The 18,113-nt window shown below is 35.0% G+C and overlaps 2 protein-coding genes and 1 pseudogene across 7 annotated transcripts in view; 1 reads left to right on the forward strand and 2 right to left on the reverse strand.

Annotated features, from left to right (window-relative positions):
• Positions 1-152: 152 nt before the first annotated feature.
• Positions 153-11,400, reverse strand: sh2d3cb (SH2 domain containing 3Cb). 6 transcript variants are annotated; one of them, XM_059550041.1, is made up of 11 exons: positions 11,254-11,400; positions 5,889-5,928; positions 4,712-4,840; positions 3,955-4,388; positions 2,918-2,994; positions 2,353-2,834; positions 1,881-1,996; positions 1,616-1,787; positions 1,321-1,432; positions 1,043-1,243; positions 153-791 (listed from the first exon to the last, which is right to left on the reverse strand). In XM_059550041.1, the coding sequence occupies exons 2-11, from the start codon at positions 5,913-5,915 to the stop codon at positions 622-624; spliced, it is 1,920 nt and encodes a 639-aa protein (XP_059406024.1). In that variant the 5' UTR covers positions 5,916-5,928; positions 11,254-11,400; the 3' UTR covers positions 153-621. The 6 variants fall into 6 exon arrangements, with proteins under 6 accessions (XP_059406024.1, XP_059406025.1, XP_059406023.1 ...); XM_059550042.1 differs by lacking the exon at positions 11,254-11,400 and adding an exon at positions 7,422-7,458; XM_059550040.1 differs by lacking the exon at positions 11,254-11,400 and adding an exon at positions 7,037-7,104.
• LOC132140200 (cilia- and flagella-associated protein 157-like) lies at positions 10,850-11,926 on the forward strand (annotated as a pseudogene).
• Positions 11,927-15,950: 4,024 nt separating this feature from the next.
• LOC132140948 (collagen alpha-1(XXVII) chain B-like) overlaps positions 15,951-18,113 on the reverse strand; it is a 100,580-nt gene continuing 98,417 nt past the window's right edge. Inside the window, exon 61 of the mRNA XM_059550044.1 lies at positions 15,951-17,694. Coding sequence (XP_059406027.1) covers positions 17,548-17,694 — 147 coding nt within the window. The 3' untranslated portion in view covers positions 15,951-17,547. The remainder of the gene's footprint in view (positions 17,695-18,113) is intronic.

Consider the following 18,113-nt stretch of genomic DNA (forward strand, 5'->3'; position numbering starts at 1 on the left):
ATGATGAGAGAAAATGATTCTGAATCAATAATGTTTAAATCAATTAGACATTAAGAGATTCACTTGACCCAAGATTTACTTGAATATGATGTGGCGACTGGTATCAAAGTACATGCACTATAATTACAAATCAGTAAATGTTTGACAATAAATCAGATAAACAAACATTTTTTACTTGGAAACATACACCACTACTCCAATGGAAGAAAAACAAAGAATAAATCATAAATTTTAAATGATGTAAGTATAAAATAATATATAGACTTCAAATCTCCAAAAATTGTACCAACGAGTAAATATTACCCATTATCTGGTCATTATTGATTTTAAGAACCAATAACAGAGCAATTAAATACATAGTTCAAAGTTCAAAGTTAAAGATATTAGCAAAGTTAAGGTTATTTTGTCTTGAAAATATAACTTTGGGTATGAATTTTATGTACACTATGTAAATAATAACACTGAAAATCAAATAAGTTAAAATTGCAGGATATGTTGAGTTTATATACAGTGGCAGTAATTTATCCCCTTTATGAACCTATGAACAAAAAAATAAAGAAAAATCAACATAACTAAATAAATTCATAAAACATAGTGGATCTTCTGAAAATAGTATGTGAGTCATTTTGCTGAGTCTGAAAGCTCAAGCCTGTTGGATAGAACTGTTAGCACTTCATCAAACTTTGAATAACGTTCATCTTTATTTCTTTCCACTCCACGGCTTCCCCACAGGAGACGCATCTGAAACTCTGTGAGGAAGACCTCCCAAACATCTGCTTCCTCCTGAAATCCTGCGAATGAAAAATTCTGAAATAAGTGACATTATATATACCCCACCTAAAGCATAACGTTCACTGGGTGTTACTCAAATGACATTTAATTTATAGCATGCAAATTTTCTGATTTTTTTTTATACCTTGACTTTAAAGTGGACAGGGTTTAATAAATGCAACCATTTGCTGTCTTTATGTAAGTGCAGATATATTGAATAGTACAACAATTCTGTACCCATTAGAAACTGTTTACGTTATAAAGCCATTACCCTGCAGTTTATTCTCTGCATTTGCACTGAAAATCCTCCCATTGCATGCGATCGTACGTGCAGCATCCAGATGGCTCAAGACCATGGCCACTCCAGTGTCTGCACTTTCCCATGACTCCTCAAGAGCCACACCATTTCTCTCAAGAAGCGACAGCAGAGGGAGCACATGGGGAAAAGTTGTGTCTGTGGGTCTACTTATCTCTGAAAGAGAGTTTGAAGTTGTCACTTGAAATAGTAAGCCAACAGAATCTTTAAAGCAACTTTGTGTGAATGAATACCTTCTCCGTCATTCATCATCCTCATTGAGGGTCTAAGGGTTTTCTCATAAAGAACAGCACTTTCGGTGTACTTCTGACGTAAAACTGCCCATGTCTCATCCAAGCGAGCAATCTAAAAAAGAGAAGATTGATTCATTAGAACATTATAAACACCGCATTTACTATTATCATTTTTTCTATTTATTCTTATGAAAAATTATTTTCATGTAACATTTATTTTTATTAATTAAAAAGACTACTTAATAAAATGTTTTCCTCATAGTTCAAGAGAAATGTTTTCATCAGTCTTCCTAACCTGTGGTAACTCAAGGCATTTCATAACTGTGGCAAAGCCAAACAAATTGCCCAAACTGCTCTTGAGTTCAGAGGCCAGGCAGATGGCTCTGTGCAGCAGGGTGGCTCTTTCATCAGCACTTCCTGTGCAGCCCAGCAGCTGAACAGCCAGCATTATGGACATGGTGTGGAACCTAAAGGGCAAGAAAGAGTTATTTGGTGTCATTTAATGTACAGGTAAGCCATCTCACAAAAATAATTTATTGAACAAAGTGGGGATCACCAACCTTTCAAGCAGATCTTGACGGAGATGATGTCCATGTGGGAGGGTAAGCAGCTCCAGTCCTGAACTCACCCCTATCCCTTTCATCATATCATCAGATGTATCCAGAATTCGAGCAACCTGCAGAGTGAAGATGTTATTCAAATGCACAAATGTCTTATTTGTCATTCATAATGTACTTGAAAAAAGAACATATTAAATGTTCAGAAGATCAAGTATTTTTGTGATCATTTATCAATATGACTATAATAACAATAATCAACAAATTGAGAAATATTACCATTGTAATATTTCACTTCTTAAAATAAAAACTATTTTAGTATTGAAGAAAAACACAAAAAAATTAATTATAAGCTGGTTGTGTATACATTTTCACTCTGAAACATTATGATTAACTGTGCAGGCCTTATAAATGTCAGGTATTTGAATGAATGAAAAGTAATCTAATCACAAAACATTAATGCAATCAAACTTACCATGCAGTCAACTTTGGTGATATGTATTGCCATTGTCTTTATATCAACTTCAAACAGGACATCCTTCACTTTTTTCAGTATTCTGGTTTCCAAAGGTTTATTTTCTGGGGGCATCAATGGTGATTGGTACACAACAGGTTTGAAACAGGAAACTGTGTCCATGGTGAAAGGCACTAAATAATCCTCATCATACTCCTCTCTGCGATCCAAAGTCTGCATTTCATGCCTTACAATGGAATGATTTGTTGCCACAAGGTCATCTTGAGAAATTGCTAGGTGATTTCTGGCATGGTTTGCTACTCTGTTGTTTTGATGGGAATGTGTTGTGGAGGACAGAAGATGTTCTGTTGGCTCCAGATATATGAGAGTGTTTTCAGGGGGAGATGAACAAAGCCGTATTTCATTGGACTTCTGGAGAACAGGTGATGAAGGAACTATCACAAACTTCCTGTTTTCAGAGGGGCTTTGTCGCCGCCTGGCTACTGGAGACAAAAGCAGATGCACAGTCACAATGCTATTCTCATACTTTCTGGTTTTACTTGATTTGATGGGAAATTAACCTTACATGTGCTCATTTTTATTGGGGAGGATGACACTGCAACACACTGCTCTATGGTACCTTCAAAACTCCTCACAACATCACTGTGGAATACAGGACAGGACAGGACAATCAATTATTAAACCAAAACCTAATCATTTACAGGATGAGAATTATGAACAAAAATGTTTTAATGTTTTGGACAGAAGCCACTTCTGCTCACAGAGGCTGTGCTTATTTTAAAAAATACAATAAACATAGTAATACTGTGGAATATTATCACAATTTAAAACAACTGTTTTCTATTTTAATGTTTTTGTGATTTATTCCGGTTATGGAAAGGCTGAATTTTCAGCAGCCATTACTCCAAGAGTTCTTCAGAAATAATTTTAAAATGCTGATTCTAATATGCTCATTTATTATCAGTTAGTATTGGTACTCCATTGCTGATTAATGTTTTTGTGGAATCTGTGATACATTTCTTTAGGACTCTTTGATGAATGAAATTTTCAAGTGAACAGCAATTATTTAAAGATCTTTGTCTTTACTGACAAAGGAACTGTGTCGCTATCAAACAATGTTTGTTTAAGCACCCTGACCAGCCCACCCTTATGAAACAAAAATATATTGCAGTATATTGGAAAATATCTAGTAATATATTAGGCATATATTCTTATATATATTTATTTTTTCCAATATATTGCAATATATTGAAAGCGGCAATCATTTGTATATTTTGCAATATATTATATAATATATGTATCATTAATATATTATTAAATGTATTCAAATATATAATATATTAGAAAATAAAAAGGGAAAATAATATATTACAATATATCACAATATATTTTAAGAAATATATTGGTAAATATATTTTCCTTTCGTAAGGGCAACAACACCTATGGCTCAACCAATGGGATGTGTTAGGGGTGTGGCTATGTGTTTGACTGACCAATTGCAGTCATTATTTTTGTTTGTCGATGCTTAAGTATCAGAAATGACACAGTCCACTTTTGATATCAATGACTGATTTTCTGAACAACTTCTATCATGAAACTCACCTCTGTGGTCTTATCAGCTCAATTTCCAAAGCCTCTGTCACAGTTATACTTTCCCTCTTCTTTTGGCTTCCCTTCTGTCTGGTTGGTGAGTTTACTGGGCTGTTTTCCACACTTGGAAGCCCAAACATGGTTTCTAGGTATCTGAGTGGAAGTGTCCTGTTAACTGGTGAGTATATGTAGGCACGACTCTGCTTTGTCAGAGGCCTTTTATTTCCAACACAGGACTGGACCAGTGCTGGCAGAGAATCAAACGTTTCCTCCTCCAGAAAGTACTGTGCATGAGTATATGTCTTATAAGATCTGAGCAGAACCTTGTGGATGAGGAAATGAAGAGCTTTCTGGTTCCAGCAGCAGGTTAAGACATAGTCTCCAATGCTAGTGAGGGAGTCACGGACCAGAAAATCCCCATCCCGTTGCACAAGAGACTCAGAAACCTGTATTTTAAGATGGGAAAACAATAGTCAAAACAAGAACATGTAAATATACTCTTAAAAATAATGGTTAACTATCATTCCATGAACAACCTTTAACATCTATGGAAGCTTTCCATTCTGCAAACATTTTTACAATTAAAAAGGTTTCTTTAGAATATTAAAAAGTTCTTCACTGAAAGATAAAAAGTGGTTCTTCCAAGAACTGGTAACTAAAAGATTATTTTGAGGGAACCAAAAATGGTTCTTCAGTGGCATTGTTAGGACAAAATCTTTTTGGAACCTTTATTTTCCAAAAGAGTACATACAAATATTTACAAACTCACCTCCCAAGGTATGCGACCATGGTACCAGCCATGACTTGATAAGTTACAGCTGTTTAATTTCAACTCTTGTTCCAACTCTTGCTTCAGTTTGTCTGATGGGGAATTCAGTTGGCATGTCTCTTTAGAAAACTAAAGAAAATAAAGCAATGATGAGAAACCATAAGAACAAAGAAATCATGAGAACCTTCCTTTAAAACGAATGACTCAGATTGTGGTTCTCAGCTGTTAAGGTAACATCACTGTGTTTAGAGTTCTTAATAGACCAATATATATCACTGCAGTAATATATGCTAACAGCATTGTGTAGAGTCTCACAAGCAACAACTGGCCCCATTATCCAATCTATTTATATGTTCATCTGGAGCAATAAAACTGATAAAGTTCGACTTAAATGATGGGAAAATGTCCTGCATGTTAAGTAACTATTGTGCAGAAAGATAAACGACAGTAATGGTGAAAATACTGCCTTTGTTCTAGATGCTACAACAACTATCAGTGGTATAATGTGAAACATTTCTAATTAAATGTGAGCCTGTATTCAGTTGCTCTAAAATAAACAGCAACATTTGGCACCGTTGGTTGCCTACAGTAACCCTGTTTGTCCTCGACCATTCTGAAGTCATGGGCAGCAGTCCAAGCCCTTTTGTGTCACCCATCCTAATTCAATTACAGTTTAATAGCGAAGCTCTCAAATTCCTTTGTGACCAACACTTTGTGTCACCAGCAAAACAAAATAACCTTTATAATGCAGCAATTTTTAGCTTTAATTGCCAGTACTCAACCAAATGTTGAAGGGATAATTCATCTAAAAATGAAAAGTCTGTCATTTGTTTATTCACCTGCATGTCATTCCAAACCTGTGACTTCCTTTCATCTGCAGAATGCAAAAGGAGATATTTCGTAGAATGTTGATAACTAAACAGTTTCAATTCTCTTTAACTTCTACCGTATGAACAAAAAATACAATGGAAGTCAATGGGAATGGTTTGGAATGTAAATGATGGCAGAAATGTCCCTTTTGTGTGAACTATCCCTTCATAAAAATGATCTATATGACTGAAAGCCATGAACCAAAAACTGAAAGTTTCCATTTAAATAGGTTTCTGCTTAATAATGTCACAATGTCACCCTAAAACCTGTCAAGTTAATATATTAAAATTCTCAAATGGTAGCCTACCTTTACATAAACGCCACTGTTTTCCATGAGACCTGAATGCCTGTAAATGCACAAAAGTGATAAAATTAGACCAGTGTCGTAACCAGTGTCAAAATATGGTAATGATCTATGAGTCATGTGTTAGTTGCTGAGTGGAAACACTTATTCATTAGCATAACTTCACATAGAGTATGAAGTGACAGTCAGGTGGCTCCAAGACAGGAAACTGTCACCGGAAAAACACATGCTGCTCTTTCCAATTGAAAACTATTTCATCAGTGCATTTACTGTGGACCACTGACACATCTGACAACACCCAGTTACAGCCTGCTGTGGCCATTCCCAAACAAAGAGCCTCCATGCCAGACAGCCTGAATATCTTAGAGATTACAACACCAGTTTCCTCTCACGGTTTCACAATCAGATATTTAACGTTCTGTACTGAACATGGGTTCAACCTCCTGGGTTGAAAAAAAAAAGCTATTTAGAGAACAAAATGCTACACACATTCCTCAATGCAAATTCAGACAAAAATCATCAATTGTTGTGTCAAGTGTTTTTTTGTTTTCCAGTATAAATATAAAAAGCTGTATAGATGTATAAATACATATATAAACATTTTCTTACCTAAATGACAAACAGTTGAAATTGTTTTTTTATTTATTGTTTTTATATTTTTTGATGCTTTAATGATACCATATATTATTTTGGTTATAGAAAGTATACTAAAGTACCAATAATATAGGCCTACCACAATTTTGTTTGCATTCAAATGTAACATGTTATTTTATTAACTGGCAAACAAAACAAAAAAGCTCATTAAGAAAATGACTTTCCAATACATTAAGACATGTGGCATAAGAAGACACTTCAACACCTTACTCTGATGTTTACATTATAAACCAGACTTCACCTATAGAACAATAAATAACCTCCAATCAGAAAAGGACTTCAAAAATCACTTGTTCTCAGTAGAAAATCCCTCTGCTCACAAACACAAAATGCTTTATAACTTAATGAGGATGAGCATGCTTTGTTTTTCTGTAAAAAAAACTTAACCAACTTTAACCAAACTTTAACTCCTTAAACCAATAGTAGCGTACATTTATTTTTCAGACGTCCTTCAAACTAATTTGAATCATTTTAAAAACCATAAAATAACCTCCTACCGCAAAGGGATTCTCACCAAAGTAATTCTCTTCATAAAACCTTTGTTAGAGAGCGACATGCGATGTGACAGGATCACGTTGTTTCTCTGTGATCTGCTCTCGCTGTGTTGTCGAACCGAATTCCACTGGAACTGGAGGAATGTCAGACTCAAAAAGCTGAGCGCGAAAACACTTTTCCAAACGGCAGTTACATAATAAGCATACTCCCCTCCCCGAACCTCTCTACTCCTCTCAGACACTCATAAACAAGCACCATCTATCACTATAAACACAAACGTCTTACGGACAATGTAACTTTACCCTAACATACCCATACTGGGAATGCAACTTCTATGATCAGAAGACCTTAAAGTTCAATTTTCAAAGTAATTCTGTATTACCTGACCTCAGCGATCAGTGTAGAACGCATTGCTATAGAATTTCACTTTCATTCCATGTTTTAAAGTTGTTTAAACACCCTCAGCTGTCATTAACCACTACACCTCAGCTGTCATTAACCACTACATGGTCATGCGGTTTGTCCCGCGGTGAGTGAGGGAGTTCATCGCTGTCATGTGTGCATTTCACGCGCAGTTCTTTTGACCGCTGACGCGAAACGCGGCTATTATTCTTTGCTACAATGTTGTAGTGTCTCATGAATCATGATGACATCGTTTTTTCTGTTTCATCGTTTTTTTTCTTTATCACCCCTGCCCCTACAACTTGGCATCATCATCTTACTCAGAAAATGGCTGTTATTGTACGCCAAAAGCGATTGTTTACACTTTAGACAGTTCAGCAATTCTTCGCAGATGCCCATGCTCTCATTTAAATCACTATATTATTCCCTGTGCCAGTCTCTGAGTGGATCAGCTTGCAAATAAAGCACAGAGTTTTTTTTTGTTACTTAAAAAAAGCGAATTATTATTTAGCATTTAAAAATGGCATTAAAATAAATAAATAAATAAATAACCCATAGGGGGGAGACCTGGGATGATAGTAACACTTTTTATTTGAGGGTCACCAACTTAGTGGTTGTTCATGCTATAGGGTAACTCTCAAACTTTGATACATTGTAGCACGGCCGCCATATGGTCACCGAGGTCCGGACCTCTGTAAATTTTTCATGTTCGAAAATAAAATGTGTTCTCTGATTGACTAATTTGCTGCTAGACTCCTCATATGAATGTCTGCATGTATAATTCAGAATGTTTATCGTCCGTGGTATGAAAATGATCGCTGCGAGACGCTTCCGAAGTGAACGAGTCTTCAGAGAGTTGTGAGTGAGAGCGCGAGACGCAGCCTCGTGTGATCCAGCTATTATGAACGTTTTGTGACTTGTTTTTCCACTATATTTAGCACTTTAGAAAGTTAATAAAGTAGGAATTTGCAGTTTAGAGTCACCGACAACTTTATCTTGTCTAATTTCCAAAATATCTAAAATAATTTCAGTTCATTTTATTTATTTATAGGTTTTTGTTTATTTTAATAGCAACATTTGGCAACATTGCACCACCGGCATTAGTCTGGCAGTTATCAAAAAAGGCAGCGGCTATTTACACTAAGCGCAAATATCTATAGATTCCATATATAGACTACTATGTTAGAATAGCAGGATTTTCTGCTATTTATAGCTACTACTTACTGCAAATAGTGGCAATCTGCACCTCAATATTAGTAAATTATAAAAAAGTATGCAATAATAACTTATTGGGTCTAATTCAATGGATGCCAGGGACAATAAAGCCCTCCCTACTCCTAACCTTAACTTTTTGGTTTAATTTGAAATGGGAGAACATTTTTTGCCAAAAGGCGGATTCGAACCCGGGTCATCACGTCAAAATATGTACAGTATGACACACAGTTTGTCTGTCTTTTGTAATCTTGACTATCCGAAAATAACACGTTTGGTGGGCAATATGTATGTTTGCATGAATAATAAACAACTGATAAAATTATCCACCCCATAAATATAGTATTAACAAACTTTGATGCAGTAAATAGGGTATGATTTTAAAATGAGCATCCCTCCAAAAACATCTACATTTCTGTCTCTTTCAAGTGTTTGAGTATATTAGTTGTATTTACAGGGGTTATTGTAGCACAATTCAATAATAAGAGGGTTATTATCACTAATTTTCAAAGCCTTGCTACAGCCATGCATTGTAGCCACATTTGTCTACTACAAATAAAGCTCACTTGACCTCGTACTACACACTCACAGATCATGTGAGTTAATGTCAAATACAAAGAGTTCTGTAGTTACAACCTACCCCACTACTGGGGTGATTTGTAACACTAGCTGGGGATAGATGTAACAATAGGAGGTAAACTGGTGGAACTGACAAAAAAAAAAAACCCTCCTTTTGACCTATTTCCTAAGTGTTCCATGCACAAAATGCAGAAATTCTCTTCATCAGATTAATCAGAACACTCTTGGCCATTGGACTTGGGCTTTTTGCTTGTTTACTTAGTTTTCTTCTTCTGTCTCTTCCCAGACACCAATCTATTATTATTATTATTTGCCCTTTCTCCAGTGTTCCTAACATTTTAAATGAACTGTTACAACTATCCCCAACCCTAGCAACCATTATATAGCTAACTCTTTTAGCATGTGGGTTTGAAGTTAGCATTAATATCTAGCATCAAATTAAACTAGAGAAACTGCATATTTAGATTAAGTAAAAAAAAAAAGTATCTACATTACAATGAATGCTAGGCGAATTCTTTTCTTCACTGAAAATCACTTTTTTGGTGGTAAAATTGACAGTATTGCTCACAGACACGTCACTTCTCCTGAAAGCTCAAAATGGAGATGGGAGTATATGATATGGATGACATCACCATAGGTTGTTTCTGATTGGTCAAACTGACAGTGTTACAACTAACCCCATGTTACAACACTCCCCGGTCTCCCATGCTAATATTGTAATAAACTTATTGACTTTATGAAAATGTCATCCACACCAATGAAGCTCATATGTGAAGATTCGGTAAGAATATAGGCCTCCTAATTTTAACATATTAATTGTTTATAACTTTGTAAATAAAAATGGGAGTTCCCTAAGGACAATTTAGGAAATTGCAACAGTTGTGGGCAGTGTAAAGCAAATTCTTAGAAATGTGTAAGGATGTGAACAATGAGAATGAGTCAGAGTCTTTTTCAAAAGTCATTAATTTTTAAACTGGTTTTAGAAAACTGCACTCATGTCAACCTCAGGTCAAATTTGACTCATATTAACATTTCACAACTTTTGGGACAAAAACTTTAAATCATTTATAACATTACAAATCTTTTATAATAACCTCTCCTAACTGAACAGTGTAAATCTTAAAGCTTAAAATAGAGTAATAATAATAGAGTAATATAGTTAACTGTTGCACATTCTTTGCACATCCGTCACAACAAATCCAGTTCTCCACAATATTCCAAACATTTGGCTACAGTATTACATATGAAATTGCTGTATAGTGCTATTAGTAGCTATGTTTAAAACAGGGTGACCGTAAGCCCCATTGTGAACTGTAGAGAACATAACCCTATGTATGAGTGGGTAAATATTAGTAAATGCAAATATATATATATATATATATATATATATATATATATATATATATATATATATATATATATATATATCATAAAGTTAAATTTGTTTACATCTCTTAATATGAAGAGCCGTTTAATAGGCACAAACCGCTTTGTATAATATTTTGAAAGATGGTGAAAAAGCACAATGTAGCCTACTCTCGCGCTTGTCTCTGCGCAGCGCCTGACGCACAACTCAAATTCAAACCTCACATCCATGGCAACAAGAATTGCATTTGCAAGTTTGTACTTCTCGGGTGGTTTCGTTTAAAGTAGGCTATAGCCTACGTAAAAACTCGATGCCTCCGAAAAATAATGGACAAGGGATCGGAGATAAATCATTTAAAAAGGAAAGCATGAATCCTGAGCAGAAAAACTACGAAGAATTGACAGAGAGTAACAAAAAGTTTTACCGGGCTGGCTTAAATGGGATTTGGAGGAGCGACTGAAAAGGTGACAGGAAAGTTTGTCTTTTGCAAATTGACACAACCTTTTTTTCTACATGGTTGTTTATCTTACATTAGTCACAAGTTTATAGGAAAATGCTTCTGATTTTAGGCTATCTCAAAAAAAACTCCCCAACCTATAAACAAAAATGCACTCGTAGGCCTACATTCTAAAGTAATGAGGACCTGCAGCAAACACTCACCTAATGACGATGCTGATTTGACAGCTTGATTGAAGTCAGTAAGATATTTTTGGATTAAAATATAGGCCACAAGATTTTAATAGCATCAACAGAATTTAGCTCATAATATTTAATTTGAGTTTAGGTAATTGTGCTGCTAATGTCTGTGCCTTTGAGGAAACTAAAATGAAATAGACTTTGGATTATAATCTACTGTTAATAATTAACCAGGCAACATACTTCAACAAATATGTCATACCATAAAGGAAGCACTTGCCTTTTATAAGTTATTAAGAAGTGTGACCATGTCTTTTTTCTTGAAGATACCAGCAAAAATGTGATGAACTGGAGGTTCAGGAAAAGGATTTGTACTCAAAAATCAATAATGTGGAGAAAGAGAAGAAAGACATAGTTATCTACCTAAAACGCACACTAGCTCAAAAAGAAGATGAACTGATTGATCTGGCTGAGATGTTTTCAAGACACCAGCAAGCTCAAGAGGCTGAAAGAGAGTCCTTTGAGTTACAACTGATAAACTGGTAAACTGTCATCTTTGGAGGAATTTTCTATGCAGAGAGAGAAGCTTATGGCTGAACGCAGGTGTTTGGAAGAGCAGCTTCAAAAGCAAAAAGAAGAACATCAAGCACAAATCTATAATCTGGAGAAAACAGCTGTACTCGACAATGACAGGTGAACATGTTCATACTCATTGTTCATAGATCATGGTAAGTGCAAGATGAATATGATTGGATAAATAATGAGTAATGACCACTTTTCATAAATATTGTGCATTATTTGAGGTCTGAAGCCATCAGTGCCGAACATTAGAAATGTCATATATGTCAAATGGGTGATTGTTTTCCATTCATCTTCTATTTTCAATGCAAGATTGCAATGTAAGGCCTTATTTATAAATGATATAAATAATACAATTATTTTTTTTTAAAACAGATACAACTCTTGATTTTAATAATGCATTAGTACATTTTTGAGAACAACATTACTGTACTTACAGAAAGAAACATACAACAGAAATAGTTGCTCAATCTAACAAAAGCTGAAGCTAAGAGATGGAAGAAAGAGCTTGAAGAGGAACGGATGTTAAGAAAACAGCTAAAAACAGTTCTTGAGGAAGCAGCAGTAGCTTTAAAAGAGGCCCTAAGGGTAAGAGTGAAAACAGGTCAATTATAATTTGGTGTAACAGCAAAGTAAATAAGCAGTAGTTACAGGAGGTCCCTAAAGAGGAAGACTCAGAACTGAAGATTACTGTCAGACGAAGTCAGATGATGCAGAAGCTGCTGGCTGTGCTGAACAGCCAAGCTCTTACTGACTTCATACCAGATGCGACTTGCAGTCATGATCTCAAAAAAGCCTTTGACATTAAAAGGTACACATTCATTAATTTTAATTCAGTGTTGTGGATTAAAATGGAAATGTAACATATTGCAAGACATGCTATTTAATAACAATAATTTTGGCAATGTGATTCCGAGACTCTCATGCTTGCTTTTAATTCCAGACCAAGTGAACTCCTGCAGAAATCTCACTTGAAGTCTCACTTCAAAACTGGAGATGTGGGATTGGTCCCTCGCAAAACACCCACTACATCATCAAAAACAGGAAATCTCTCTAGGAGTGCTTATACATAAGTAAGTATATAGGTTATGGCACATCAACAGCACACACAGCATGTGATCATTAATATAACATGAAATATTAGTGCAGATTTTGATCAAGCAATTTAAATATTTGACAGTTTTCTTGTCTTCTAGGAAACAATCAAATGATAAATAACCTTTTTATTGTTATACCTGATCAAAGGGGTTGTGGGAAGTAGGCTATTTTTAAATAAGGTACTGTTGAAGTAGGCCTGTGTGTCATTCCAAATTTCATTGTGTTATTTTCATGTATTGTCACTAGGTGACAGTGTTGTATCATTATGGATAGATACGTGACCGTGGCCTGAAATAGAAATAAAGTGCCTTTTTTTAAAGGAAAAAGTGTAGCAATTTTTCCCATTCTGGTTGAGTGTTATAGTTATTGAATATCAAACACTGAAATGTTTTATTCTAGACTAAAAGAATTATGGGGCAAGCAGATGAGATTGTGCTTTTAGATTTTCTGCTTAGTACGGTCCCATCACCCCCTGCTGGTATGTTGTAAATACAGCAGACTGGTACTAAAAGCAGAGGAAATCAGAGCACGCTCCAGGAATGAGGCTGAGCCCACCCAAATGACTGTCTTGCCCACCCAATCAGAATTAGATAAAGATTAGTTTTTTTTGTGCATAGATTAAAACTTTTCTGAGGCCGACTGTATTCTGAGAAGTTTAAGATATAGCTTGACACTGAAACAATCATAAAATAACTCCAGAAAATTGCAGTATATTTTTTTTATTGGCTGAATGTAAAAAAAAATGCTGAATTCACGCGGCGCTTCAGTCTGTTGCAGAAAAGCAAAGGCTGAAAACGGGCAGCTATCATGGGGCGTTATGGGGAGTTTAATATACTAATATGTATTATAGCCTACCACTCAAATTACCTGAGCAGTTTTAATGTTCTAAAAAAAAACCTTCATTCAATAAAGTGCGTTCACTGCATGGACGGGACACAAATACATACATGTGCATCTCAATAAATTAGAATGTCGTGGAAAAGTTCATTTATTTCAGTAATTCAAATAAAATTGTGAAACTCGTGTATTAAATTCAGTGCACACAGACTGAAGTAGTTTAAGTCTTTGGTTCTTTTAATTGTGATGAATTTGGCTCACATTTTAACAAAAACCCACCAAATCACTATCTCAACAAATTACAATATGATGACATGCCAATCAGCTAATCAACTCAAAACACCTGCAAAGGTTTCCTGAGCCTCAAAGTTTCTATCAGTTTGGTTCACTAGGCTACACAATCATGGGGAAGACTGCTGATCTGACAGTTGTCCAGAAGACAATCATTGACACCCTTCACAAGGAGGGTAAGCCACAAACATTCATTGCCAAAGAAGCTGGCTGTTCACAGAGTGCTGTATCCAAGCATGTTAACAGAAAGTTGAGTGGAAGGAAAAAGTGTGGAAAAAAAGGTGCACAACCAACCGAGAGAACTGCAGCCTTATGAGACTGAGGAATGGAATGGACTGAGGCCGGGGTCAAGGCATCAAGAGCCACCACACACAGATGTGTCAAGGAAACCGCATTTAACCGCTGCATTTACAGAAATAATTTCAAGTTCAAGAAGTGTTCTGCGTCAACTGATGATGAAAACATTGATTTTGAGTCATCGCTCACAAGGTTATAAGCATGTATTAGGCTACTATGTGTTTGGAATTCTTTTATCTTTCAAACACAATACAATGCATATGTTGACGTAACATGTAAATTCCCCAACTTTCTTGTCATTTAAACCCTTTTCACCTGATAATATCTATTTGAAGTCCCCTTAAGATTTAAAAATAAATATTTGAATAATTAATATAAGTATCACATTTCCATGTTTATGGTTCTCTAACGTTGGTTAATGGTAACATGCAGGTAAACAAATATTTAATATACTGTATATATATATTTTTTATTTCTTTGATTGATGCTAATTCAAAAAGATTTATTTTAACTTTACATTTTATGATTTAATTAATTATTAGCTTTTCATTAAACCAACGAACCTCCTTCAGTTCATTTCCAAACCTGTTTGGGAAACATTGACGTAATGCAATGTTTAATGCACTTCTTGTTGTTAATCACAATGAATGGAATATTTTCTCACTATTTGTATTTGTCAATATGGTACAAGATTATCCCATTTAAATCAATGTGACGAAATAGTAAAAAGTAATGTATACGTAATCAAAAATTAATCTGATTATATTACCTCAAATGTGTAGTGGGAGGTCATTACGTTATTAACTACAATTTTTGGGATTTTGGAATCAGTAACGGACTACAACTTGTAAGTAATCTACCCAACTAATAGTTCATGGTAAGACTGTACATATTCTTGTCACTCTTTCCAAGTGATAATTGAATAAAAGCAGCAGTAGGCTATTTTATCATTCACTATGCAGTAGTATACTAGTTTAATTATATACACATCTATAGAGACTAAAATATGACATGATCTTTTACATGGAATGAAATGAAAACAGAACTGCTTACATAAGTCAAAAGTGACCGTCACCTTTTTTTTTTCTTCTTTTTTACATTTTCACGAGTTCACACTTACATATAATTAGCTGAGGTATGGTATGCATATTTGGCGTGCTGTCCGGGGAAGGGCTCCGAGCTCGGGAATGGCCCGAACCTAGAGTACTCCCCCTTCCCCGTATATTTATAAAGTGAACTCGAAGTGAGGAGATGGGGTGGAGGAGGGATGCTGATAAACCGTCAATGGATAGAGGTAAGTCAGCGGTATTTATACTATGGTATTGATTACTTGATTGTGTTCCACCTGTGTTGATTAGGATAAGTATCTGACGCGCTCCTCCCGAATCTTGTTAATAAAACATCATTTACAGTATATGTAATTACATATTCATATCCCAACACATTACAGAGTTGAATTGGATTATTATGTAATTATATATATAATAATTATGGAAAGCCCTTTTTTTTACATCTCTGAATTGACGTCATATGGTCAGAAGTGTTGTTAAGATTCTTGAAGATTTCTAATTTTGCAGCATTTTTGGAATAAAATGAGGGTGAGTGTGAAGATTGCAACATGTTTTTGTAATTTCTTTATTCAAATGACACACGGAAACGGCCAAAAAACAAGAACTTTAGTAAGGCAGAGAGATATAAAGACTGTCTGTTTCTGTGGTATCAATGATTTAATTCATACAACACTGAAATCTTTGTTCTTTGGTGTTTGCTGTTTTAGGAGGTAATGTGTGACCATAAAAATATTAATTGAAGAATATCCACCTTTCTTTCTTTGTTCGCTCTGTAATGATAGAACATGCATTACAGCAAGACCTCAAATTTACACATACAAGAAAAGATATTTAACAACCTCCTTTGGCAAGATAAGATGGCTCCTGGCAGTTTTGATCAAAACAACAGATATATTTCACAAGGATATCAAACATAACTCTTTTTGGTCACAGCCACTGTTATAATTAACTTACCATGAAGTCAAAGTCTTTCATAACAGACCCAATATAGTGGAAGATTCTAGTGTTCTCATTTTGATCAACAACTCCATATTACACATTGGATTTGCAGTTTTGTACACGCGCCTTAACAAAGACATACAAAAATCAGTAATTATGACACAGACCATGTCAAACAATTACTTCTGCAGTCAGACAGGGCTTATGGAAATGCATATATGTACTTAATGATTCAAAGACCTACAGTCGAGTGATATAAAGCACTTTTAACACCATGTCTGCTATAATAATATAATTCTTGTGGCTTTAAAGTTCAAACAGGGCATACTAGAAGATAAAGGGTTAGAAATATGTTTGGCTGAAAAAAACTATTATTATATTATTACAAAAATATTCCCTTTCTAAGTCTAAAAGGCACATAAGTTAAAAACGTTTGATGGAAACAGAAATCTAACCACAGGAGATAAATCCATGTGAATTCTTTTACGGTCCCAAAATACCAAAAAATAAGATATGGGAGGTAGACGTTTACATGTTGCTTTTCAAGTCTGGATTCACCTCGACTCATATTCTGGCGATGAATGAACGCATATGTGTGTTTTTGTATGCATGTTGGTTATCTGAGGCTTTAACAACAGACCTGCTGGTATACACAAGTACACACAACAATGAACCTGAAAGAATGATTTAAGTGACAGTAAACCTCAATTACCTAGAACAGCCAAACAGAAGATTCATCTTTAGAAACAAAAAATCTGTTCATTCTCTATTGCACTGTACAGAAAATATACAAACACACATGTACAGGTATAAATACACGATCATGTATAACTATAGAATACAAAAGAAGTACTTCATTGAAAAATAAATGTCTTAATTGTTCCTTGTCCATGTGGATCACGTGGGAAAAACACAACTATGAATAAATTAAGACTTCTATTAGAGTTTAAGAAGCACCTCTAACCACATATCCAGGCATTGTTTCCAATCAGAAGAAACCCAGCTCTGAAAAGAAAGAATCTGTCATCCCGAGCTGCTTGCATAGGAAGTCTTGTTTTCTCCAAAGCTGCTCTAGTTCCCTCTTTTCTCATTTTTAAAGGCTGCAGTCCATGCTTGAGAGGAGATTTACAGATTTGTTGGCCTCTAGGCCACAGAGAGGCTCTGTAATGCTGTTGGTCGGGGTATTTAAGGCTTTCATGGTTGCTCTTTATAAAAAGCACACAGGGCCGACTTCAAGGTGGTAATGTGAGCCAGATTTTGTGCTGGGCAAGTTGTAGACCTCCACAATGGGCAGTAAGTTTGGGTCTTCTGTCTGGAAAATGAACTGTGTCTGATGCCATCGGCCATCTGTGATCTGAGAGGACAGAAAAAGTGGAAGCATTTAGTTGTGATAATGAGGTATCCTAATAATGACAGGTAAAAGTTTTGTTTTTTACATTGCCAAACAGCACTATTGTGTTCCACAAAGTGTTCACCAAACTTGAGAGACATAACATATTTACTTGAAGCACCCCTTGAGATTTTGAAGTAATATTAAAAAAATATTGTAGATAATGGTCAAACAACCTGCAAATATATATATATATATATATATATATATATATATATATATATATATATATATATATATATATATATATATATATATATATATATATTACAGTTGTGTAATTTACAATTGTACTTAAAAATAAAAAAAATTATCAATCAAACAAAAGTTACAATACTAATTCTGGTGAAATACTGGTGAAAAGCAGTAAAATTGTTAAAGGT

This window comes from Carassius carassius, chromosome 5 (assembly GCF_963082965.1).
Source record: "Carassius carassius chromosome 5, fCarCar2.1, whole genome shotgun sequence".
Classification (NCBI taxonomy): domain Eukaryota; kingdom Metazoa; phylum Chordata; class Actinopteri; order Cypriniformes; family Cyprinidae; genus Carassius; species Carassius carassius.

Excerpts from the sequence above, each read along its gene's own strand:
- sh2d3cb (XM_059550038.1), bottom strand. The coding sequence starts at position 6,005 with ATGACTCATAGATCATTACCATATTTTGACACTGGTTACGACACTGGT. Across the intron at positions 1,433-1,615 it reads AATGCCTTGAGTTACCACAG|ATTGCTCGCTTGGATGAGAC; the intron begins GTTAGGAAGACT and ends TCTCTTTTTTAG. Across the intron at positions 1,244-1,320 it reads GATGATGAATGACGGAGAAG|AGATAAGTAGACCCACAGAC; the intron begins GTATTCATTCAC and ends ACTCTCTTTCAG.